The 25,581-nt window shown below is 50.8% G+C and overlaps 2 protein-coding genes across 2 annotated transcripts; both read right to left on the bottom strand.

Moving 5' to 3' along the window:
* Window positions 1-1,405: 1,405 nt before the first annotated feature.
* On the bottom strand, window positions 1,406-23,678 carry LOC111530535 (immunoglobulin lambda-1 light chain-like). The gene is made up of 4 exons (XM_026448221.1): window positions 23,542-23,678; window positions 22,762-23,066; window positions 3,439-3,475; window positions 1,406-1,866 (listed from the first exon to the last, which is right to left on the bottom strand). Exons 1-4 carry the CDS (start codon window positions 23,594-23,596, stop codon window positions 1,550-1,552), a joined length of 714 nt encoding a protein of 237 aa, XP_026304006.1. The 5' UTR covers window positions 23,597-23,678; the 3' UTR covers window positions 1,406-1,549.
* Window positions 3,485-9,330, bottom strand: LOC111530536 (immunoglobulin lambda-like polypeptide 5). The gene is made up of 2 exons (XM_023197812.2): window positions 8,891-9,330; window positions 3,485-3,603 (listed from the first exon to the last, which is right to left on the bottom strand). Exons 1-2 carry the CDS (start codon window positions 9,081-9,083, stop codon window positions 3,545-3,547), a joined length of 252 nt encoding a protein of 83 aa, XP_023053580.2. The 5' UTR covers window positions 9,084-9,330; the 3' UTR covers window positions 3,485-3,544.
* Window positions 23,679-25,581: the final 1,903 nt, after the last annotated feature.

The following is a 25,581-nucleotide window of genomic DNA, read 5'->3' as shown; positions in this document are numbered from 1 at the left end:
CTACTGTGTCCCCTGACTTTAGAATTTGAGACTGTTCATGGTTGAGATCGCATCCCTGTGCTCTCTTTCTGACCTGGCCAGTGTTAACCCTGAGCCTGACCCATTTGATCACAGTGAATCATCTGTGTGCCTCAGCCTTGGCCCATGTCCCAGCACTAGTGACATGAATATCAGTGTCTTGAAGAGCACCCTAGGGCTAAGTTGGTTGGGACAGTGAATAGAATTCTTGACTTGCAAGGTTGCATAAAATGAACTGTTGGCCGGGCACAGTGGCTCACACCTGTAATCCCAGCACTTAGGGAGGCTGAGGTGGGCGGATCACAAGGTCAGGAGATCGAGACCATCCTGGCTAACACAGTGAAACCCCGTCTCTACTAAAGATAGAAAAATTAGCCGGGCATAGTGGTGGGCATCTGTAGTTCCAGCTACTCGGGAGGCTGAGGCAAGAGAATGGCGTGAACCTGGGAGGCGGAACTTGCAGTGAGCCGAGATCACGCCCCTGAACTCCAGCCTGAGCCACACAGCAAGGCTCCATCTCAAAAAAAAAAAAAAAAAAAAAGAAGAAAGAAAAAAGAAAAAAAAAAGAACTGTTTACAACTGCAAGACTTGTTAGCATCTTGCATAGCTAATGTGCATTGTGAAAGTGAGAACTACACTGAAGGGTTCCATTTTCCAGCCTTTTCATGTCTCCCTGGTGATGGCACAACCATGGACCCCTCACCTAGTAAGTGGTCTCCTAACTGGGTATCATGGATGGGACAGGGAAGTTCAACCCTGTTCCTGCTCTGATCTTGGCCTGGGCTCGAGGGTTTTCCGTCTCTAGTCCAAAGCGGGGTCCTGGAACGCTCCTTGTTTCTCCCTGATACCCCACTCAGGGCCACCACGCTGTCCTCACTAGGTTCCACATCCTTCCCAGGTGGGCAAGAAGTGCATTTCAGGGCCCGCTCTGCAGGGACAACTTCCTACTCTGGATCATGGTTCCCACTGGCACAGGGAGCTCACCCGGTTCCCTGGCAGGTTGGGTAGGGTGTGGATGATGGGGACATGGGATCTCACTTCAAACTGCCCGTTGTCGCTGAGCAGTGACTCTTTAGCAAAGGCACATGACCAGACAGACGGCACATTGGAAACTGGGTTCTATGTGATCAGGTCTTTATTGAAAAGTAAAATTGAGGAGGGTGTTGGACTGGTCTGAGCTGATGCCAGGGTCACGGGTATGGCGGAGAGTTGAGGGAGGGGTGACTGGGAGAGGAAGGACCCTCTGAGAAGATGACTGGGGGAGGCAGTGAGCCTCCTCCCTTGGGTGACTTTCCCACTGGGTGCAGAATTCCCTCCACTCTAAATGGAGAACCCAGGAATGGCTAGGAATTATATGTCAGAATAGAAAAAATGAGATAAAACAAAATTTCTGATTGTCAATGAGAATATTTATTGAGGGCTTATTGAGTGCAGGGAGAAGGGCTGGATGCCTTGGGGTGGGAGGAGAGACCCCTCCCCTGGGATCCTGCAGCTCCAGGCCCCCATGGGTGGGGTGAGGGGTGGGAACCTATTAACATTCTGCAGGGGCCACTGTCTTCTCCACGGTGCTCCCTTCGTGCGTGACCTGGCAGCTGTAGCTCTTGTGGGACTTCCACTGGTCAGGCGTCAGGCTCAGGTAGCTGCTGGCCGCGTACTTGTTGTTGCTCTGTTTGGAGGGTGTGGTGGTCTCCACTCCCGTGTTGACAGCGCTGCCATCTGCCTTCCAGGCCACTTCGACGACTCCCGGGTAGAAGTCACTGATCAGACACACTAGTGTGGCCTTGTTGGCTTGGAGCTCCTCAGAGGAGGGCGGGAACAGAGTGACTGAGGGGGAAGCCTTGGGCTGACCTGTGTGGACAGGGAAGGGGGTGAAAGAGGACAGACAGAACACTGGGGTGTTGTGGAGCCCCTCTCTCTGTCTAAAGTCTCTGGGAGGGTTCACAGTGGGGCCGTCCGGTCCACTCGGGGTTCTCTGCTTCTCTCCTTTCCCCGTCCTTTCCACTCATGCCCTGTGGAGGGCAGACAGCTCTGTACCTTCCTAGGAGCCCTCCCAAGTCACCTTTCCCAGGTGTCCTGGTCCAGCCCCTCTCCTCTACAGCCTCGATTTCCCCATATATCCAGGGCAGGCTGTGTTCCTTCTCTGATCTCTGGAGTCTGAGTTCAGAATGTAGCCTTGACCCCTGGATCCCTCATTTCCACCCCTAGACACCCCCTCCACCACCCACTTTATTCTTCTGGGACCTAGAGCCTCCTCTGTGAACTGTGGGTCCCCTGCTCAGCCCGTAGGGCTGTCCTGGCAGGCAGTGTGTGGGGAGGCCCAAGCCTGCTTTGAACTAGAGCTTTCTATCCCTCACAGGCACCAGGCTCTGCCCCCGCCCAGCCCACTTGGCTCTCCTGGCAAGGAGTGGGCTCCATCTAGACAAGCCTCGGGACTCCTCTGAGGCTTTGAGATGTCTCCTGTGTCCACGAGCCCGACTACAGAACCCTTCACCTCAGCTGGTCTTGTGGTTGCCCCCCTAGACTATGAGACTCAGCAGCCCCCTGGTCCACCTCAGCAGCTCTGATGACCCCAAACTTCATGTAGTAGCCATGGAGTTCTCTGCACCCCTCATTTGCTCCCCTGTGGTGATCTCCTGAATCTAACATGCCCTTTGAGGCAAGCAGGAGTCCGTTCCGTGAACAGAGAAACACTGAGCCCCAGAGGTGACGGGGCTCCAGGAACAGACACATCTCTGCCCTAAGACACTCTCTCCTTTCTGTCCTGGGAGGGTTGAATTCTGGCACCTCCCCCAGTCTCACCTGTCCTTCTGTGTCCCCATGTCTTCATGATCCAGCACAGGCCACAGAGCTGCAGCCTAGACCCAGAGCCCTCCCTGTGCCCTCTACTCGTCTCCCCTTCGGGTGACTTCTGTGTCACCAGGCCCCCATGTGGCCCTCCCAGACTGGATGGGCCTCGAGTCCTCAGCGTAGACCCTGAGCTGTTCTTGGGGCTACTCCCCTAGACTATGAGACTCAGCAGCCCCCAGGCCCACCCCAGCAGCCTCTGGCCTTGACCCCAGGGGCCACTGGGCAATGTCCCTAAGGCCACTACAGGGCCCCTCATCAGAGCCAGCCTCTGTCCCTCACTCAGACATCTGCCCTGGAAGAGAGGAGGAGCCCTGACCCTGCCCAATCCCAGCTCAGGCCCCGGGACCAGGCTGCATCCAGCTTTTGGAACCTGAAGGCAGCTATTCCCACTGTGAGGGCCCTTCCTGCCGGTTACCCCAAGACTAACGTGCCTCATCCAGGCCCCATGGAGAAAGGTAGGGGTCAGTGCTTAAGGCTGGGAGGACAGATGGGAGGAAGCCCCAGAGAGAGAAAACAGATTTTCCAGGGACAGCAGAGGGTGAGACAGTCTGGGAAAGGTTGAGAGCCACTTACCTAGGACGGTGAGCTGGGTCCCACCACCGAAGATGTAACACAGTGACTGAGGCTCAGACCAAAACCCCCGGGGCCAGCACCTGGGCTCTGCTCCCTGGGGGCTGGGCTAGAGTAGGAGCCTGCTGGGCATGACGGGCACAGGGTTGCAGGAGGCGGGGCTGGGACCTAGGCATGAAGCAGGGGGGTGGCCAGTCCCCCAGAGGTTTCCCCATGTCTGTCCCCTGTCCAAGGCAAGTGCCACCCACAGCCTTGGAGACACCCCAGTGTGTGTCCTTCCTCTCTGAGGCTGTCAGTGCTGATGACAACACTGGGAACAATAGGTCCCAGCAACTCCCTGAGTGACACATCCCCTCCTGTGCAGTGTGGCAAAGGAGTGCTGAGTTGGCTTCGACCCTTGCAACCTCGTCTGGCCTCATTTAAAGGGCCTCTGAGTCCCCCACATAAGTGTCCCCAGTCAAGCCCGGCTGGCTTTCTCCCTAGATTGAGAACACTGAGTCATTCCTTACTCAAGTGGAGAGTCCTCTGCTTTCTACCCATGGAGACGCAGTTCAGTCCCACTTTGTGCATGAAGCTTTTTCTGATCTCTCAGATCATTCTTTCCATCTACCCATCCATCCAATTGTCCATCCAGCTGTTCATCTATTCATCTGTCCATTCATCTATCATCCATCCATCCATGCATCTGTCCACTCATTCATCCAACAACAGCTCCCAAGCATCCATCTGTGTCAGGTACTGTTTTTATGCTGGGACATGGCAGGGTCGCTTGGCTCTCAGCCTCATCTCTCCCTCAAATCTCTCTGGTTAAGGCCAACAGTCCTTTGTCCCAGTTCAGTCTGTAGTTCTTCCCCAGTCCCCTTCAGTCTCTGCAAGAAGTTCTTTTTTCTAGTCACTCTTCCCTCCTTGGTGTCTGAGACTGCTCCCTTTCCTCCTCCTTGGCTTCCTTTTCTCTCAGGCCCATGCCCAACTGCTGACTCCCAGATCCCCATCCTGGGTTCTGCTCTCTGTATTCTCCTAATTTTCTCTGCATCTGACCCTCACTGTGCACACTCACAACTGTCCAGGGGTCTTAGATCCCTATTTCCAGCCCTTACCTCTCTTTTTGGCTCCAGAGTCACATATATTCTGCGTCCTCAACTTAACGTCTGCTTGGATGCCCTGTAGACACCTCCAACTCAATAGATCCCAACTAAACTTATTTCCATGTAACGTTGCTCCTCCACAGAGTCCTCACTTCAGCAAGTTACTCTTCAAGCCAGAGGCATGGGGACATCACAGAATGCCTTCCCCTCATTGTATTGCACTCTGTCCTAGGCATCCTAGCATGACACAAGATACCATTAACATCCCCCAGAGAAAAAGAAAAACACCCAGGTCACATGCTAAGAGTTCATGATGGCAAGAATCCTCAGACTTTTTCAAATCTGATTTTATTTCCCAAGGGAATTTATTTACATTGCAAGATACTCATTGTGACGGGGCCAGCAATTTTCATCCCAGCAGCAGCTTGTATTTAATACATTTGTATTTAAGACGTGTGCAGAAGATTTTTGAAACAATTTCATATAATAGTAATATAAATTCAACACTTGTTTCTCATATAAAGAAAGCAAACATTTCGCATTTTATTAAGTTACTGAAGAAAACTTTCTTAATGAAGAATATCTCCCCAAATTTACTGCAACCTTCATATTTAAAGGCAAAACATTTGAAGAGTCAGAAACAAGGCAAGGTTGTCTATTCTCACTTTTATTATTCAACATATTCCATAGATTCTAGCCAATGAAATGACATAAAGGGGGGAGAGGAGGATGTATAAATATTAGGGAAAAAGAGAGAAAATTGTTTTTGGCAAATGGTGTGATAGTTGACTAAACACACACACACACACACACACACACACACACACACAGATAATCAGCTGAAGAACTGCTGGAATTAATACAAGAGTTAAAATGGCTGGATACAAGAGTAACATACAGAGGTTAACAGGGTTCCTTGCTATAGAAACAGTAATCATTTAGGATATGAAATTGGGAAAAAATTTGTAACTTCAATAAAATTATATTTACAAACGCTTTATGAATAAAAAGCAAAGTGTGCAAGATTTGCATGAATAAAATATTAAACCACTTCTCTGAGTGAATGGAGAGTACGTCATGTCTCTGGACAAAAACACCACTGAGCATTATAAATATAGCAGTTCTCAAATTAATCCCATATTCTGTGATATTACAAACATAACACCAAAGGAATGATTTTTGAAAATTAGGGAACTGATTCTGCAGTCTAACTCTTAAGAATGACGGGTAATAGACATCACTATTTTGAGAAAAAGTAACAATGACAGGTTCTTTCCCTACCAGATACCGAACGTACTATAAAGCTAAAATAACCAAAACAGGCTGGATGCGGGAATAGATCAATAAACCAAGAGAACTACAGAAAGAATGTAACAAATCAGTAATGTAGCAGTTGAGTAAAGCTGCATTTATATTCAACAAAGGTGTGATGATTGGCTTTCCTATTTGGAAGATAAGGTTTTATTCCTACATCCACAAAAATAAACTCCAAGTGAAGTAAAGAGAAAAAAACCAATAAAACACCAATACACCAAAAGTACCACAATAAGATAGAAAAATGACTTTATAATATTGAAATAAAGACAACTTCCTACACATAGCAGAGGTCACAGAAATCATAAAGAAAAGGTTAAACCAGTTCGACACATAAAAATTTACGACAGTTTTATGGTGGGAGACCCCATAAACAAAAGACCCGTAAAACAGACCAAGGAAAATTATTTACAATACATATATTAAACAAGTGGCTAAAATCCCAAACATATCCCAATGTATTATAGATATATAAAAAGATGAAAACAACTGAATGGAAAAGTGGGCAACATAGTGACCGCAGAGGAAATAAAACCAATAAATAAAAATGTAAAAAATTAATTTCACCAGCAATAAAATACACAATAAAACAATAAACACATTCAATTTTGCATTATTGGCAAGAATGTAGGAGAGAAGGCACTACCACTCACCAGAGTGAGTGGACACAGACTTTTGGAAGCACCACCTATAACATTTCAAAAGTACATTCTCTCTGATCCAGCAATTCCACTTTTAGGCATCTATCCTGGGGAGATATATAAGTGAACTTTGCACACACACACACGAATCTCCACTGCAGCATCATTTGTCATTTAGATTTTTTAGTGGAAATAAATCTTGGCTCATCTAAACTTTGCTTATAAAGAAAAGTTTATAAGCAATGGATGTGGTTAATCCATATGGACTGATACAGAAAGTGTCAATAATAGATTAAAAGTTGGTAATATGCAGAATATGGCTCTATTTTTGCAAAATAAAATCCCAACACCAACTGTGTGTGTGTGTGTGTATTTTCAGGGACACGTACAACACAGGAAAAGTTCTGGAAGCATATTGACAAACCTGACAGTGGCTATCTTGGGAAGAGGTAGGAGATGGAAAGAAGAAGCACTGTTTTTACTATGTATACTTCTCTGCTTAATCTTTTTTTTTTGGCAAGAAAAAAGAGTAATGTACAAAAGTGATTACATTTTGTAACGTACTCATTGCAAAAAGAGTAATGTACATGAGTACATTACTCTTGTATTAAAAATTGTATTAGAAGAAATGTCTTTTTGTGAACATCACAAAACCAGAAAATTATGAAGCCACAATTAAAATTAGGGGAAATCTCACTAGTCAACCAGACACACCATTGACATTTTTCTATATTTTTGGACAGGTTTTTGAAAATGCATATATACTTTAAAAACACAGTTGGGCCAGGTGCAGTGGCTCACACCTGTAATTCCAGCACAGGGGAAGTTGAGGTGGAAGGATTGCTTGAGCCTAGGAATTTGAGACAGGCCTAAGCAACATAGTGAGGCTCTGTCTCTAAAATAATAACAATCCTAATAAAAATTCGCCAGGTGTAGTGGCCTGCAGCTGTAGTCCTAGCTACTCAGGAGGCTGAGGCTGGAGGATCATTTGAGCCCTGGATGTTGAGGCTGCAGTGAGCTGTGGCCATGCCACTGTACTCCAGCCTGGACAACAGAGCAGGACTCTGTTTCAAAACAACAACCACCACCCCCAAATACAATTGTGATTTTTCACATTCTTTCAGATATTTGGGTTATTTCCAGTTTTCTCCCATCATTAATAATGCTCAGCTAACACACCCTTGTTATAAACATTTGGTTACAGCTTTGATTATTCCCCTCCCCCACCACACCCTTAGGATAAATTCCTAGAAGTGGAATTGCCCAATTTAGATAAATACACTTTGTTTTTTGACTCGCCGCCTATTACTAAAATGGTTATACATTTTCAACGCCCATAGACAGTCTCCGAGAGTGTCTGCTCCCCTCTGCTTATCCCTCACTTCAGCTTCATGCTCCCATTTCATAGGAAACTGGGCGCTCTGGATCTGCGTGTCCTCCCCACCCCGAGGGCATGGCTTCCTCCAGGCTCCCCACCTACCCTGGACCTGGCCATCACCCCCTCTCCTCCTTCCTCTAATCAGTCCTCGTATCAGCCTCCTATCCAGTGCTAATTTTTCCAGAAACACAAATCCGACTCTGATAATCAGTCTCCTATCTAAATCCATCCAAGGACTCGTCCTGGACTCTGGGGATGGGGCACGGATCCTATGGTCTTCCTGCCTCCCCTTCCCAGTCACCCAGGAGCTCCCAGCTTCATCCTGTGCTCTCCTCTCCTCTGATGCTGCTCTGTCTCTTGGGGGCACCCATCACCAGCCAGTGCCCCTCGATCTGTGAGACCAGCCTGGACATCATCTTAGAGGAAGCTCTCCTCTCCCTTTATTGCTCCAAACATGGGCCATGGGTCTGTTCCGATGACTGGACAGCTCCCCTCGGTTCAGCCCACCCTCCCTGTGTCCCTGAGCCTGGTCCCAGCAAGCATTTATGTGCAAGTTGGCGAATGAACGGCTTTGGGGAAGACCAAGCCAAGCCCTTGCTGCCTTCTCCGGGGAGTGGCCCCTGCACTCACAGGGCAGGAGGCACGTGGGCAGAGAGGAGGAGGAGGAGGAACAGGCCTGGGCACCCTGTGGGGATAGTGACCATCACCCCCTGTGGATGTCCTGTCTGTGCCTCTGTTCCTGCCCTACCCAGAGGACTAGGACTAGGTGATTGAGGTACTGACCCTGGTGCAAAATTTAAGTGGGGTCAGAAAATCCAGAAATCAAGAAAAATAATATCTTAGTATGATATTAAAAACAATAATTCAAACAAATCTGTGATGGACCAAATATCAACCCATTAGTTAAAGCCAGTGTCTGCCCAGGCTCCTCTTAGGGGTTAATCTTCCTCCTCACTCCTCTGGCTCGTCTCCCCTTGATCGCCTTTCCCAGCTCTGCTGCAGGACCCCCACATCCCCTGGAATCTCTTGCTCCTTACCTGCCTCACAGGCTCCGCAGGCTGGATCGGCTGTTTCCAACTGAGGCTGCAGGGTCTGGGTCCCTGCTCTGCAGTGCAGCAGGCCATGGGTGACCACGGCCAGACCCAGCAGCAGCAGGGGCCAGCACTGCGTGGGACCAAGGCCTAGCTCCTCAGGGGTCTCACGACCCACTTGGCCTGTCTTGGGTCTCATTGGCCCTCAGGGTCAGGGGCACCTCTGACCCGACTTGCAGCGTGGGCTCCTTGGAGGGCCTTGCCCAGGTCCCTCTCGCCAGCAGGGCTGTTACAGTGCGCCCCTGTCCGTTGGCTGTGTCCTCTCCCTGGACCAGCTCTGGTCCCTGTCCCTAGCCCAGGCCCTTCGTCCATGGCTGTTACGCTTGGGAATCTCTCCCAGAGGGGCATCTACCAACTGCCCTGATGCGGTCACAATCCAGGGCTCAACTGCCTCCCACCACAGCCGCCTGCCTGGCCCCACCCCGCCCCTGGGGCCCTGGGTGGTGCACACCTGACTCACTTCCCTTTCCCATTTCCCAAAAGGCAGCCTGGGTCTCTGGAGCATCTCCCTAGGGCCTAAAGAGCTGCCCATGAGGAGTCCCCAAGGGCTTGAGCTCAGGGTGTTGGCGCTGGGGCTGGAGCTGTGGCTTCTTTTCTGATCAGTCCTCCAGGCTGCGTGACTGCACACTGCACTCCAGCCAGTTGGGACCAGCCCTTTCTTGGCTGGGTTAAGCCCGGCCGGCTACCCTGTGGCCCTTTCTTGAGTCAGGCAAGAGCCCTGCAGGGAGTGATTCTATATCCTTCAGGCAAGGAAGAGTTGTGAAATCATAAATGTGGAGTCTATCCAGACCTAGGTTACCTCTGGGCCTCTGTTTCCTTATCTGTAAAATGGGGAGAGTTCCTCTGCAGCATGAAGGTTATGAGGGTTAAAGAAACCATGTGTTTGCTAAGCACTCAGTGGGTGTTGAACAAATCCTGGTTCTCTTTTTGTTCTTCTCTTACTTTGGGATTCAGAACAACATGTGGGATGTCATTGAGGCAAATGTCTCTGTTTTACAGGTGAGAAAATTACCATCCAGAAAAGTTGAATGCAGGGCCAAATGTCATTCCTTGAGTAGGGAGCAAGCTGTGCTAGGATCTAGGAAGCTGCTCGTCCCCTGTATTTCTATTCATCTGTCCGCCTAGAATACTCATGTCTGGCTCCATTCAGCAGTGGTGGAGGAGGAGAGGGCTGGCAGTTGCTTTGAGTTGGGGTCCTTTTTGACTATGATATGGGAATATGATGCATAATACAATAATAATAGCAATGCTCTTTAGCCCTGGTGCTTTACAAGCACTAATCCTGGCAGCTAAGATTATCTGCTGTCCCCCACATTTGAAGATGAGGAAATGCTGCTCAGGCTGATTCCCTACTTTTTTAATGTCATAGGGCCAAGAGGCGGTAGGGCTGGAGTGGGAATCTGAGGCCTGGTCCTTGCGTGACACTAGGGCGTGCTTTCCTGATGATGACATGGCTCTCCGGGTCTAGGTGGTAACACACTGCTTGGTGCATGGGAAAACCCAGAGCTCATCACAAAGGAGTTGCTCAATTAAACATGGACTAAATCTGGTTGAATGAACCTCTTTTGCTTCATGTGGCCCCTTGTGTCATTTGCACTCCTTTACCCCCCATTCACTGCTCCCATCTTTTCTATTGCACCTGAGAACCTAGTACAAAAATGTTTAAGGAGATCTTCAGGACCTCATACTCTGGTGAGAAAGGCCCCTGCTCTGTCACTTTACAGAACTGCAGTCAGGGTCTGCCCTCTTGCTTTCCAGTTACTTTTTCTGCCACAAAATCTTTAAAAATATCTGCTCAAGTTCAGATCTGCAGCCCTCTAGGGCTGTCAGTGTTTTGTTTTAGCAACTCTCAGAGGAGCCTCGTAGGACTTCCTAAAGTGAATTTCCTGGAAGGCCCCTTTGAGAATTGCTTGGTTCATATTTTGAGTCAGATACTCCTTAACTTCCCTGATACATTTGGTGACAATCAAGCCAGACATTTTTGAGGGCTGTGGTAACAGATAAATAGCCCGAGACTTCATTTCATTGATAAAGTTGATGGTTGTTGGGATACAGTGGTCTACTATGGATCTCTGCATTTCTGCATGTTTCTCAGGCAAAGGCACTGATTGCCTTTCTTGTGGATTATCTTTTCAAGGATGTGTGTAGAGTGAACAACCTCAGAAGGTACAGAGAGTGCCTCTCTTTGGAGCAAAAGGCAGATATGCTTACTATAAAGTATAAAATGTTTAAGATCCCTGAGGTCTGGCACGCAGATGTCACCTGGCCTTCTTTGCATCACCTTGTTGAACTGGTGCAAGACAATGCTGATACCTTGACAACTGTAATTGCTGTGAAAGACAGATTGTCCATTGTCTCTGACCCAGGAATCTTGTATCTTCTGCCAGCATCCATGACACTGTGGCGGGCTTACATTTTAGTCTGCAAATAGGATGAAGTCTCAGACCCTTCACAGTTCTTGAAGAGGAGGAGGAAGAAAGAGATGAAGTTGAGGATGGTGATCATGACTTAATGGTTTGACTCATTGAATCAGTTGTCAAAGATCTCCAGGCTGGATCTTTATACGTATTGCTTGGGCAACTTTTGAGGCCCAGGTGCTGGGGGCTGGATTATACAAATAATCACCACACATCCCTGTCCTTGGTGACAGGCAAGGCACTGATCTGTAACATGGTGTAGGTGCCCTAACAGACATCATTCAGGGCACAAGGGAGGGCCCTAGGAAACCTCTGGTCCAGCACACCTTCTCCTCCCCTGGGGAGCTTGTCCTGTTCCTGCCTCTGATCTTGGGCTCTTTGTGTTATGGGGACTGGGGAAGGGTCTGCCCTGGGGGTCTAGGCTGAAGCTACTCCCTCCCAGGCCCTCTGTGGGTATGACACTCACCCGCTGCTCAGGACCCAGAAGCTGTGGCTCCTACCAGGGAAAGTCCCAGGTCTTGGGGATAAAAAGGGGCTGTCCCTAAATGTAGCATCCCCAGCTGCTGCTTCTTCCCCCACCCCTGCACCTGCTGTGGCCTCTGGGCAGACGTCGCCACCGCAGACCACATCCTCCCATGGTGGTTGCAGTCGGAAATCCGAGTCTGGCTGGGGACCCTTGAGGACTGGACTAGGCCTCCCCAGCAGGTGCAGCTGCGGCTGTGGCCACCCAGGCCTGCCCCCTGCCCTCCTGGACTGAGATGTGGAAGGGCTGGATCCAGGCCTGGACAGAGGAGGCCAAGTCCAGCTGTCCTGCTTGGTGGACCCCCTGCTCAGGGTCTGTGGTGCCTCTGCAGAACCCTCTGGGTCCCGCCCTGGCCCTTCTTTTCCAAAGCAGAGGGGTGTACCCCATCCAGTTGCTTCTACTCTGCTCCATGTCTGAGGGTGTCCCCCACCTTGGCCTCCTGCTGGTCAGTCCCCTGCCCAGTCTGCAGCCCCCACGTCCCAGAAATTCTACCTGTAAACACTGCAGACTCCTCTCTCCCAGGTCCAGGGATCCCCAGCTCCCCACTCCCCACCATCCCCAAATTCAAGCTGGCTGGTCTTTCTTGTCTCATCTTGAGCTTCTCACTGTTGGGATCTGGGAGAGTCTGAGGCGCAGGATGACAGACTATTGGCTGGGGAAGTGACAAAGGTTCTGGATCTCTGAGTCTCTAGAGGTAGAAGGTGGCTCTGCAGCTCCTGATCCCCCTCTGAGAAATCCTCAGGAACCCCAAAGTCCCCAGCTCCTCTGGTGATCCTGGGTTGCAGCCTCCACCCCAGCTCTCCTCCAGGAAATGGGAGAGATCCCTGCTCCCTTTGTAGATGTCACAGAGTAGACTTGCCAACCTGGCAGGGAGGCCTTCTAGCTCCTTCTACTGATGTGGAAACAGAGGCTCAGAGAGGGAGAGTTTCTTGTGTGAGGCACACAGCGACTTGGTGTAAAGACTGTGCCCTGGGACTTACTAATATCAACTAGAGACCTGGGAGGACCAGACTTGTTGGACAAGGGGTGGAGCCAGCCTGGAACTGGAGGGTGGACTTTGGGGAGATTTCTGTTCTTTAACCTCCACCAGCTGCCTGGAGTGCAGCTAGAAGGGGAGAGTCCAGTAGGGGGCAGAAGAGACCAAGAGTAGAAGCCTGAGCACTAACCGACTGGAGCTCTTCAGAAGAGGAAGGTGGAGACCCAGGGGAGGGCTCTGGTGGCCGGGCAGAAGGGGTGCGGGAGCCTGACTCTGGGTTTGCATTCGCGTGGTCACTCACTCACCTGTGGGACTGTGGGTACGACCAAGAGGGAAACCACTGAGGCGAGTGAGTCAGATCGTGAAATTTTGTGCATTGTGGGTTTTTTGGCATTAATTTCGATTTTTGAAAAGATTGCATTAAATATTATTGATCTGGGTCACTATATTTTTGGATGCTCTTTTAACTTTTGCATTCAAGGCGAATGATGGCTGTCACTTGAAACTCCAGGAAACCAGTCTCTGGAGACATGCACATAGAGGCTGTGTATCTGACATAACAATCGTAGAGCCCTGAGTCCCAGCTTGAGAATAGCATACCTCCAGCAGTGAAGGGGCCAACTGTCCCACTCAACACTGTGTCCCCAGTCACCTGACTTGGCACCTGGCACATAGTGGGCCATTCATTTGGCCCTCCTTGACCAAATGAATAAATGGACCAGGATTCAACACCAGGCCTGTCTGACCAGAACCTCTTCCCTCTACACCCAGGGACCTGCAGCTTGGGAAGACCCTCAGGTTGGACTCACTCACACCTCAGATGACACCCAGCTCTTCCCTCTGCCACCACCTAGGGAAGGGACTGTAGAGCATCAACTCACTGTGACATCACCTACCCCTGATACAGGCCCCGAGGCCCCAAATCTAGGTGACACTTAGAACTTCCTCTGTTGAGGACTCTCTCCCCTGCCTGGTATGAGGAGTACTTCAGGCACATCAACTACTGGTGTCCAGAGAGGGGAATCTCTGTCCTTGTTGTCCCTGAAGTAATTTTTCACAACTGGAAACATCTTCTGTCTGGGCTGAGCAATAAGACCCCTGAAGTCACTCTGACCCCCACTTAAGGGGTCCCTAGGAGCCTTGAAGACCCCAGTTCCTCTGATGATCCTGGGTTGCAGCCCCCACCCCCGCTATCCTCCAGGAAATAGGAGAGGTTCCTGCTCCCTCTGTAGATGTCATGGACTGGCCTACCTGGCAGGGGGTCTTCTAGCTCCCACTACTGATGAGGAAACAGAGGCTCAGAGAGAGAGAGAGAGAGAGAGAGTTCCAGGGCCCTCACTGCAGCCCTGGAAAATGCCTGTCACTGCTTCTGGTGGGCAGACTAGCTGAGGCCCAGGGAGTTTAGAAGCAAACCTAGTGGGAGTGAATGGGCAAAGGGAACAAGGATTCCAGACTCCCAGCCCGGATGTTGGAGTTGGCCAGGAAGATGCAGTCCGGTAGGGTCTAGCCAGCTTGAAGTCCATATGCCAACAGCCTAGGTCACTGTGGGCTGGTTTCCCAGCTAGGGTCAGAGTGCCCACCCGGCATCTCTCAGGGGGATTGGGATCTCTACAAATATGAGACACAGGAACTGGCCTGGTTCTGTAGGGAAGGTTCTGCAGCTGGTGGGATGGAAGCTTCTGCCCAAGTCTCTGGGCCCTGGCTGCTCTGCAGAGGCTGGGCATGGAGCAGAGGGAGGAGTCAGGGTGAGCACAGGGAGGAGACAGGAGATGAGGCAGCAATGATGGTGCTGGGGAGCAGAGGGGAAGCCCCAGTAGAGGGAGGAGGAGCCTGGAGATGCTGCTGGGAAGGACTGGACCAGACTTCCATCCGTCTAACCTTGGCTCAGTCCAAGCAGCAGGGAACCCTGGGAGGCCAGTTCCCTCCATATGGATGGCCCCCCAACACCACTTGGGGGACCCTCATGTGGTCATTTCCATCAAAAGAGGGATGACCCCTGTGGGACTGGGCCAGCTGAGCTGGCATCTCTCATCCCTGCTCATGGATTTGGTTGTGTCTAGGAATTTAATAAACTCCTTTCTCTTCCATTATCACTTTTCAGCCTGCAGTGAATGTTTGTGCTGAGGACTAAAACCAACTGTGTCAATGTTAACTGCTGGTTCCAGGACACTCTTTCCCAGGAGGATGAGGGGGTAAACAATAAAGAATGTCTCTCATTGCTTCAGGAGATTCCTGAAAACCAATTATCCAGGTAAGTGGTCTGCTCAAGAGAGCAGACAGTTCTCACCTAGGTAAATTGCTCACTTATCTAATAAATATTTATTGATCAAGACTTGATTCAAGACCTTCCGTTCTGGCCGGGCGCGGTGGCTCAAGCCTGTAATCCCAGCACTTTGGGAGGCCGAGACGGGCAGATCATGAGGTCAGGAGATCGAGACCATCCTGGCTAACACGGTGAAACCCTGTCTCTACTAAAAAATACAAAAAAACTAGCCGGGCGTGGTGGCAGGCGCCTGTAGTCCCAGCTACTCGGGAGGCTGAGGCAGGAGAATGGCGTGAACCTGGGAGGCGGAGCTTGCAGTGAGCTGAGATCCGGCCACTGCACTCCAGCCTGGGCGACAGAGCAAGACTCCGTCTCAAAAAAAAAAAAAAAAAAAAAGACCTTCCGTTCTCTGTGTCCACCAGGCTGTGCTATGATATCACAGATAGGCCGCAATTCTAATAGGTTCCTTCCTTGTAAGACCTGCCTTTAACTGCTCATGTGCATATCCTGAAACCTCATAAACACCTTTAATTGCCTTGTGCCTTCTGAGACACTAAAATGACTCCATCCTAGGGCTAGTCTCCTTTGATATTAATAGACTTGGTGCTGCTTAGATATCAGGATTTCTGGGGTCTTTTGGGAGCTGGCATTTGATCATCAAAGCGACCAGCTCAGTTTATTCTGGGATAAGCTGAGCCTAGAGGTGGGCAGGAAATTGCTCCCATCTCTCAGGAACATAAGGGCAGGGACAGGACTGGAAACTTCCATTCCACATGGAAGGCTCCCTCCTGCTCAGTGTGATGGAGCAGGAAAGAGGGCAGGGCCTTGTGAGCCAGGCCGAGGGGGCAGGTTTCTGTCTCATTCCGCATCTGTCTGTGTCACTGTGTACAGTGCTGCTGTCCCACGCCTGACGGTATTAGCCTCATCCAGAACCTGGGTTCTGCTGATGGTCAGAGTGGCCGTGTTCCCAGAGTTGGAGCCAGAGGATTGCTCAGGGATCCCTGAGGGCCACTTGCTATCTTCATAGATGACCAGCACAGGGGACTGGCCTGGCTTCTGCTGATATCAGTGAACATGTTTATCCTCCAATTTATCTGCAGAGCAGGTGATGCTGGCTGGCTGTCCTGGGGACACTGACACTGAGGGTGGCTGAGTCAGCTCATAGGAGGCCATGGAACCTACAGGAGAGAAAAGGGGAGAGAAAAAGCTTGAAACTGAGGAGCTGACCTCCAAGAAAATCTTCCCACATGCCTGGCCTGGGCACAGCTCCAGGGATGAAAGAGCGCTTAGGGCAGGGTGAGCACAGGCACGCAGTGTGGGGGATTTCAGCCCCCAGCCCATCCACCCGCAGCAGGTTCTTGAGCATCCTGCCCACCACAGGCAGGGCCCTGCTGAGCTCAGAGTCAGGGCCGGGCTGGACCCAGACCCCTGGGACTGGACCGGTGGCTGGGACCCTAGGGGCAGCACCTGTGCAGTGAGCAAGGAGGCCGAGGAGGAGAGGGGTCCAGGCCATGTCTGATGCACCTCTGATGCTACTTCGTGAGGCCCAGACTGGGCAGATTGTTACAGGCCTGTCTTGTCCCCTCCTGGAAAGAGTGGCCCGTGATGCAAATCAGCAGTCAGGGGCTGCTACAGGAGGAGCTGTGTGGTTTCCAGAGAAGAGCTCAGCCCCAAGGGACACAGAGAGAGGAGGGGGTGCACCCTGAAGGCCCACCCTCAGCGCACAGAATTCTCATTCTCCTTCTGGTCCCAACATCTGGGTTGACATCACCACTGTAGGTTGTGTTCTGGCCTCACTCCTGAGCTGATTTGGCCATGCAGAGCTCTGACAGGAATTCTATGTGCGTTTTCCAGGTTGTATGATGTCCTGCCCCTGTGGCCATTCCTTGTCCTGCATGGAGATGGCCAGGGACTTACTTACAATGGTGACTGAGGGATTACTCTGAGACCTAAGGTCCTTCCTCTGTTGGATACTGGCTCAGAGTAACTTGGGCAATTTAGGACTCCAGGGGTGTCCTGTCCTTAAATATTTTGTGGCAAAGTCCACATGTCAGGTGTAGCTCTAGCTCCCCCTCTGAAGGACACTTTTTAACCCAATGCTGTGACCCTCGTGACCCCACTCTACAGGTGACAACATAAGGCTTGCACATGTGCAGGAACCTGCCATTGCGTCTGGGGTAGGGCACAGGTGTTGTGCCTCAGTATCCCCAGTGTGTGGTCAGGGTCAGGTACAGCTTAGGTGCTGAAAGAAGTCTTTGCTGTGTAGCAGAATGAGGAGGCCCTCAGAGCAAACAGGAGGGAGAAGAAACATGGCGTTTGTGGCACTGACAGCATTTTAGCACAGAAGAGTGGGCCAGTGTGTAGGGGGAAGCAAAGTGGTGCACCTGTCTCAAATATGCAACATAGGCCAGAGACAGAGTTGAGAAACACAAAGCCTGGAGAATTTGTACCTCAGTGTTGAGGACAATGCTGTAGAAAATGACAACTTTTTTCTAGTCTGAGGTTGTGGTCACTGACCTTCCCTGCATGTCCGCATCTCCTTGTCACCCAGGTCCACCCCATCTCCAGGTGGCTTTGCCAGATGACTCTGTTCTGTCCCCTGGTGGCTGCTCCACACTGGCTTCTGGAGGCTTAAGGGCCTCCTGAGTCTAGGTGTATAATCAGATCTGCTGTGGAATCAGGTCTGTGAACTGCTGGCGCCAATGGAGGAAGTTTTTCTCTTCTCTCTGTGACCCATACCTGCCTCAATACCAGGTGCGAGGGGTGCAGGTTACCCATGACAATATGAACATGAATATTTGGAGGAGGAGGAGGAAGGTCCACCTGAGGCTGCCTGCACATGTCTCTGGATGGTGGGTGGTTATTAGGGTAATAGCAGGGCTTGGCACAGAGGGTGGGGATCAGAGGACTCAGGGACTAGCTCTTACTGGTGCCTGCTGTGGATGCAGGGCCAGTGTACAGTGGTGACTCCTGCACCAAAGTCAGAGACAGAACATCCACCCAACAGATGTTTATCCAGAGCCACTGTGGTCTGGAACACCTTGCATGTGGGAATTCAGCAGGAACAAGACAAGGCCTTCTTGAAGTGAGTTGTTGATTGTGCTAGTTTGGCTGTGCAGGAAAACTTTTGGGTTTGCAGACCCAGCAGACAGTCCCTGTCACCTTCCACCTGAGCATTGTCTTCTATATTCACTGAAAAGACCAGTGCCTGTGATTCCCAGGTCCTGCTCAGCTGGCATTGACCATGTGGCTCAGGCCTGATCAGTGAGATGTGAGGTCAGTGGGTGAAATTGTTCTTAGGAAAGCTTTGCTGTTGTGAAAGAGCACTGGGTTCATGAGGTCCTTTTCCCCTTGATTGAATATGGGAGTGATAGCTGGAGCTGCAGCAGCCACCCTGAGGTCACACATCAGCAGGGATGAAAACAAAGCCGACATGATAGGGGCGGTGCAACAAAAAGTGAGAAGGACCCTGGTGTCTTCGTGAAGGTGGTGGGTATTATTGCAGGGAGAAATACGCCCTTAGCTGTTTGTGCCTCTGTTTTTTATGTGTGATTTTGTGGTAAAACATCCATGACCAATTAAGTAAATAATTAACACAAATCAATCAATCAATAAAATTAATAATAGGCAAAGATTCCTACAGTTGTAAATGCTATGGGGATAATTAAAAAGATTTAGGCAGAAAATAACAGGCAGGTCGTATTATATTAAGAGCCTGGGGACACCTTAATGGGGAAGTGTCTCTGGAACTGCTGTCAGGACTGATAGAGAAAAACGAGTCCCGGGATCTGTGTGGGCAATGGCAGAGTCAGGCCACTGTGGAAAGAGTCTGGTGTGTGTGAGGACCTGAGAGGACAGCGGCAAACCTGAAAGGGGCCCCGGATTCAGGTTATTTAGGCCTATTGTGCCATTTTAACAAATTAGTAATTTGGGAGCAGGAGTCATGTGTACTCAGGTATGGTGAGGGGAAATTTCCAGGTAATTAATCAGATTCTTTGGCAGTTGCTTAGCACATATAAGGGACTCCAGGAGCTTTATGGTTTCCAGAGAACTGCTCAGCCTCAAGGGACACGGAGAGGGGAGGGGTGGACCCCGCATACCCACCCTCAGCCTACGGAATTCTCCTTCTCCTGCTGGTCTCATAGTGTGGGCTGAAATCTTTACTGCAGGCTGTGTCCTGGCCTCACTCCTGAGCTGGTCTGGCCATGCAGAGCTCTGAGGGGATTTCTGTGTGCATTTCGCAGAGAATCTGATGTCCTACCCATGTGGTCGGTCATTCCTTGTCCTGCCCAGAGGTGGCCAGGGAGTCACATGGCCACTGTGGAATTGTCCTCAGGTTCTTCCGCTGTTGGATCCTGGCTCAGGAGTGATGTGGGTAATGTAGGACTCCAGGGGTGTCCTGTCCTTTCATAGTTGTTGCAGAGTCCAGATGATAGATAGAGTTCTAGTTCCACCTCTAGAGAGTACCTTTCGAGCCAATGCAGTGGCCCTAGTGACCCCACTCTACAGGTGACCCCATGGGGCTTGCAGATGTGCAGGGACCTGCCATTGCCTGTGAGTGGTGGTTCCCAGAAAAAAAGTCACCCTTGTCATGTGCACACAGAGTGTTGAAAGATCCAGCAGATGCTGTGTGTTCTGGCCTTGGCTGTGAGCTCTTGGCATAGGGCACAGGTGCTATGCCTCAGTATCCCCAGTGTGTGATCAGGGTCAGGTGCAGCTTGGATGCTGAAAGAAGTGTTTGCTGTGTAGTAGGATAGAAAGGCTTTCAGAGCATATGGGAGGGATATGAAACACACGTGACCACAAAGGAGGACGGCATTTATGGCAGTGACAGCATTTCAGCCCAGAAGAGTGGGCCAGTGTGTGGGAGGAATCAAAGTGTCTGCGTCTGTGTCACACATGCAACATTGGCCAGAGATGTAGCTGAGAAACACAAAGCCTGGAGAATTTTGTACCTCAGTGTTAGGGACGATGCTGTAGAAAATGACACCTTTCTTTCCAGGTCTTAGGTCTTGGTCACTGACTCTCCCTGCATGTCAGCATCCCCTTGTCACCCAGCTCCACCCCATCCCGCTGTGACTCTGTTCTGCCTCTCCTGGGTCCACGTATAGAATCAGAACCTGCTGCTCAGGTCCTTGATTCCCTCATTCTCCCCTCGGGACTGCCAGCCCCAGGGGAGAAATTCCTCTTCTCTTTGTGGCCCTTGCCTGCCTCAGTACCAGGTGCAAGGGGTGCACATTGCCCATGACAGTAGAAACATGACTATTTGGAAGAAGAGGAGGCAGGTATACTTGAGGCTGCCTGCACACGCCTCTGTGATTTTGGGGGTAATACCAGGGCTTGGGGCCAGGCGCGGTGACTCAAGCCTGTAATCCCAGCACTTTGGGAGGCCGAGACGGGCGGATCACGAGGTCAGGAGATCGAGACCATCCTGGCTAACACGGTGAAACCCCGTCTCTACTAACAATACAAAAAACTAATTGGGCGAGGTGGCGGGCGCCTGTAGTCCCAGCTACTCGGGAGGCTGAGGCAGGAGAATGGCGGGAACCCGGGAGGCGGAGTTTGCAGTGAGCTGAGATCCGGCCACTGCACTCCAGCCTGGGCGACAGAGTGAGACTCCGTCTCAAAAAAAAAAAAAAAATACCAGGGCTTGGGACCGAAGATGCAGGTCACAGGACTTAGGGACTGGCTCTTACTGGTGCCCGCTGTGGATGCAGGGCCATTGTGCAGTGGTGGCTGCTGCACTAATGTCATGCTTAGAGACAAAAGAACATGAACCCAACAATTGTTTATCCAGACCCACTCTGGTCTGGGACATATTTCATGCTGGGAATTTGGCAGGAAGAAGACACTGCCTTCTTGAAGTGAGTTGCTCATCATGTGGGTTTAGCTGTTCAGTAAACACTGGGTTTACAGACCCAGCAGACAGTACCTGCCACCTTCCACCTGTCTTGTATGTTCACTGGAAACACCAGTGCCTGTGATTCCCAGGTCCTTTTCAGCCAGAATTGACCGTGTGGCTCAGGCCTGCTCAATGGAATGTGAGAGTGAATGGGTGAGGTGTTTCTTAGGAAAGTTTTGTAAAGAAGAGAAACCCATTGGATTCATGAGGCCCTCTTCCTCTTGGCTATAGGTGTGATAGCTGGAGCTGGAGCAGCTACCCTGAGGTCTTACATCAGCAAGGATGAAAACATCACCAACATAACAGGGATGGTGGAATAGAGAATGAGAAAGACTCGGTATTTTCATGTAACTGGCGGGTATTGTTGCAGGGAGAAATACGCCCTTAGCTATTTCTGCCTCCGTTTTTCATATATATGCCTTTGTGGTATAAACACATTCCTGATCAAGTAGCAAACTAATGAACACAAGTCAATCAATTAATAAAATAATGACAGGCAAATAATCCTACAGTTGTAAACACTATGCAGACAACTAAAAGGAATTAGGCAGAAAATGACAGGCTGTCTGTTTTATAATAAGAGCCTGGAGACACCTAAATTGCAAGGTGTCTCTGGAACTGCTATCAGGACTGACAGAAGAAACGAGTCCCGGAAGCTGTGGGGGGAATGGCAGAGCCAGGCTCCTGTGGGAAGGCTCTGGTGTGTGTGATGATCCCAGAGTACTCGGCAAACCTGAAAGGGGTCCCAGATTCAAGTCAGTTTAAGCTCTTTTAGCTATTTTAATAAATGAGTAATTTGGGGCAAGAGTCATGTGCAGTTAGGTGTGATGAGGGGAAATTTCCAGGTAATTAGACAGTTTCTTTGGTGGTTGCTTAGCACATAAAGAAAATTGTAAGACAGTGCTGCTGGGACAGGGACAGGGCAGGCCCTGGTGGGTTAAGCCCAGCCTGCTGATCCCTCCCTAGTTCACTTGGGGCTGAAGACCCTCAGGGGAGTGGTTCCTGGTTCCTCCAGTCTTCCCGGTGCCCACCATGCAGCTCTGTGGGGACCCACACTGCTGCCTGTGCCTCTAGTCCTCAGTCAGCTGTCTGGGATTCCATGTGGGTGAGCAGCACTGCTTTCCTTGAAATTCTACAGATCTAGGACCTGGGAGCACAGAATCTACGAAATGCACTTGACGGAGAAGGAAAGGAGCTGAGAGGGAAAGTGATAATCACATGGTCATTTGGGGAGGAGAGAAAAGGGAGGATCACAGAGGCCCTGGACCTGTAACAATAACATCTCTTGGGTCCAGCATGCTAGGGGAGGGAAAATCCTCAGCCCAAACTGTCAGGGTCCCTAAGGAGAGCCCTTCTCCCTGTCAGCTTTTTTAGCTGCCTGTAGGGGGCGCGCCTGCCACACTCTGGGTTGAAAGGGAGGGGAAAGACTGTTGGTCACCAATGCAGGAGCCAAGCTCTCTAGAGACATTCTCCATCCTCTGAAACTGCCCACTGGTCTCTGCAGAGGCTTGGATTTCAAGTGCAAGATGTTAGGGTTTGAAATGAATACTTTGTGAAAACCATGATAAAAACAAAAATCGGACACAAATTTTCTGTTGTTTGGACTGCAGGAGAAACAAGCAGAGTCAGTTGAAATGAAGGTCACGGTCATCGCTCAGAGGGCAGCTGAGAGTGACATCAGCTTAAGGCTGAGGTTTCTGTCCCATGTCTCCATCTGTTCGTGTTACTGTGAGTCACTGCCAGCTGCCCCCACTGCCATAGCTTGCAGCACAGTAATAGTCAGCCTCATCCCCAGCCTCGACCCTGCTGATGGTCAGGGTGGCCGTGTTCCCCGAGTTGGAGCCAGAGAATCGCTCAGGGATCCCTGAGGGCCGGTTGCTATCGCTATAGATGACCAGTACAGGGGCCTGGCCTGGCTTCTGTTGGTACCAGTAAGCATATGCATTCCCCAATTTATCTCCAGAGCAGGTGATGCTGGCTGTCTGTCCTGGGGACACCGACACTGAGGGTGGCTGAGTCAGCTCATAGGAGGCCACAGAGCCTGCAAGAGGAGAAAAGACAGGTGGGCTTGAGAACGAAAAGCCAAGTTCTAAGACATTTCCTTACCTTTTGTACCTGGAATCAAGTCCAGATACTCTGTGGGCCCACAGTTCACTCCATCCCATTGATCTCAGCCCCCGTGGTTCAAGTGCATGTAAGGATGGGGACTTTGAACAAATGGGAAAATGGAAGACAGAATTCCCCAGAGCTCTGCATGGCCAGGCCAGCTCAGGAGTAAGGACAGGATGTCCCAGTCTACAGGGAAATTCTGCCTGCATTCCCCCTTGCTCATGGCAGGTGCAGCCTGTCAGGCATACGCAAGCCAGTGAGGATAGTGTGTGAGGGGGTGGATTTCAGCCCCACCAGCCCCTCGCCCTGCAGCAGGACAGGCAGGACCCTCCTGAGCTCAGAGTTAGGGCCAGGCTGGACCCAGAACCCTGGGGCTGGGTAGTTGGCAGGGACCCTAGAAGCAGCACCTGTGCAGTGAGCGAGGAGGCTGAGGAGGAGAGGCGTCCAGGCCATGGCTGACATGTCCCAGATGCTGCTTCTGAAGCCAGGCTGGGCAGGTTCCTCTCAGGCCTCTCTTATCCCCTTGCTGGAGAGAGCGGCCCATTATGCAAATCGGCAGAGTCAGCGGCTGCTGCTGGAGGAGATTTGTGGTTTCTAGAAGGGCTCAGCACCAAGGAACACAGAGAGGTTGGGGTGGCTCAGTAAGACCCACCCTCAGTCCACGGGATTCTCTTTCTCTTGCTGGCCCGATAGTCTGGGCTGACATCTCCGCTGTAGGCTATGGTGTCCTGGCCTCACTTCTGAGCTGGCCTGGCCATGCAGAGCTCTGAGGGGAATTCTGTGTGCATTTTCCAGGGTGTCTGATGTCATGCCCATGTGGTCATTCCTTATCTTGCCTGGAGGTGGCCAGAGAGTCAAATAGCAACTGAAAGATTATCCTGGGACCTCAGGTCCTCTCTCTGTTGGCACCTGGCTCAGGAGTAGTGTGGGTATTTAAGGACTCCAGGAAAGTGCTGTCCTTAAATGTTTTGTGGCAGAGTCTAGATGTGAGGTGTAGTTCTAGCTTCCCTTCTGGAGGGCACTTTTGAATGCGATGCAGTGACCCTGCCACCGCACTCTACAGGTGACACCATGCGGCAGGCACATGTGCAGGGACCTGCCGTTGCTTCTTAGTGGTGGTTTACAGGAGAAACTTCACCCGTGGCATGTGCACATGGAGTGTTGCGAGATCCAGCAGATGCTGTAAGTTTCTGGCCTTGGCTGCGAGTTCTTGGGGTCAGGACAGGTGCTGTACAGCTTCGGTGCTGGAAGAAATCTTTGCTGTCTAGCAGAATGAGGGGGCTCTGAGAGGAAATAGGAGGGAGGTGAAAGACACAAAACCAAAGGTGAGCTCAGTGGCAGTGACAGCATTTAGCACAGAAGAGTGGCCCAACGGGTGTGAGGGCAGCAAAGTATCTACACCTGTGTCATGTATGCAACATTGACAAGAGATGGAGCTGAGAAACACAAGGTTTGGAGAATTTGTACCTTAGTGGAAAAAATGCTATCTTTTCCTCTGGGTGTCAGGTGATGGTCACTGACCCTCCCTGCCTGTCAGCATCTCCTGGTCACGCAGGCCCACCCCAACCCCAAGTGGCTTTGCCAGGTGACTCTCTGCCTCACCCTTGTGGCTGCTCCGCATTGGCAGCTGGAGGCTCAGGGACCTCCTTGGTCCAGGTGTGGATTCAGAACCAGCTGCTCAGGCCTCCGATTCCCTGATCTGTGGACTGCTGACCCCAGGGGAGGAATTCCCCTTCACTCTGTCACCCTTGACTGTCTGAAGACCAGGTACAAGGTTCTCAGCTTACGCGCGACAATATGAACGTGACTATTTGACCAAGGAGGAGGCAGGTCCACCTGTGGTTGCCTGCACATGTCTCTGGGTGATGCGTGATTATGGAGGAAATACAAGGCTTGGGATGGAAGATGCGAGTCACAGGACTTAGGGATTGGCTTTTACTGGTGCTGGCTGTGGATGCAGGGCCAACGTGCTGTGGTGGCTGCTGCATCAATATCAGAGACAAAACAGCATGAACCACAACGAATGTTTATCCAGACCCACTCTGGTCTGGGATACGTTCCATGCTGGGAACTCAGCAGGAACAAGACACACCCTTCTTGAAGTGAGTTGCTCATCATGTTGGCTCCACCGTACAGTAAATACAGGGTTTACAGACCCAGCAGATAGTCCCTGACACCTTCCACCTCCGCATCGTCCTGTATATTCACTGAAGACACTGGTGCCTGTGATTCCCAGGTCCTTTTTAGCTGGAATTGACCTTGTGGCCAAAGACTGGTCAATGGTTGTGAGATTCAGTGGGTGGGGTTCTTCTTAGGAAGTTTTTGTTGTGAAGGGGAGGAACACAACAGATTTGTGTGGCCCTTTTCCTCTTGAATACAGGTGTGATAGCTGGAGCTGCAGCAGCCACCCTGAGGTCTTACAACAGCAAGGATGACAAGAAAGCCGA

Source organism: Piliocolobus tephrosceles, chromosome 19, assembly GCF_002776525.5.
Source record: "Piliocolobus tephrosceles isolate RC106 chromosome 19, ASM277652v3, whole genome shotgun sequence".
NCBI classification, from domain to species: Eukaryota; Metazoa; Chordata; class Mammalia; order Primates; family Cercopithecidae; genus Piliocolobus; species Piliocolobus tephrosceles.
The sequence above is the reverse complement of the archived record's forward strand: the minus strand, read 5'-3'. Positions and strand labels throughout refer to the sequence as shown.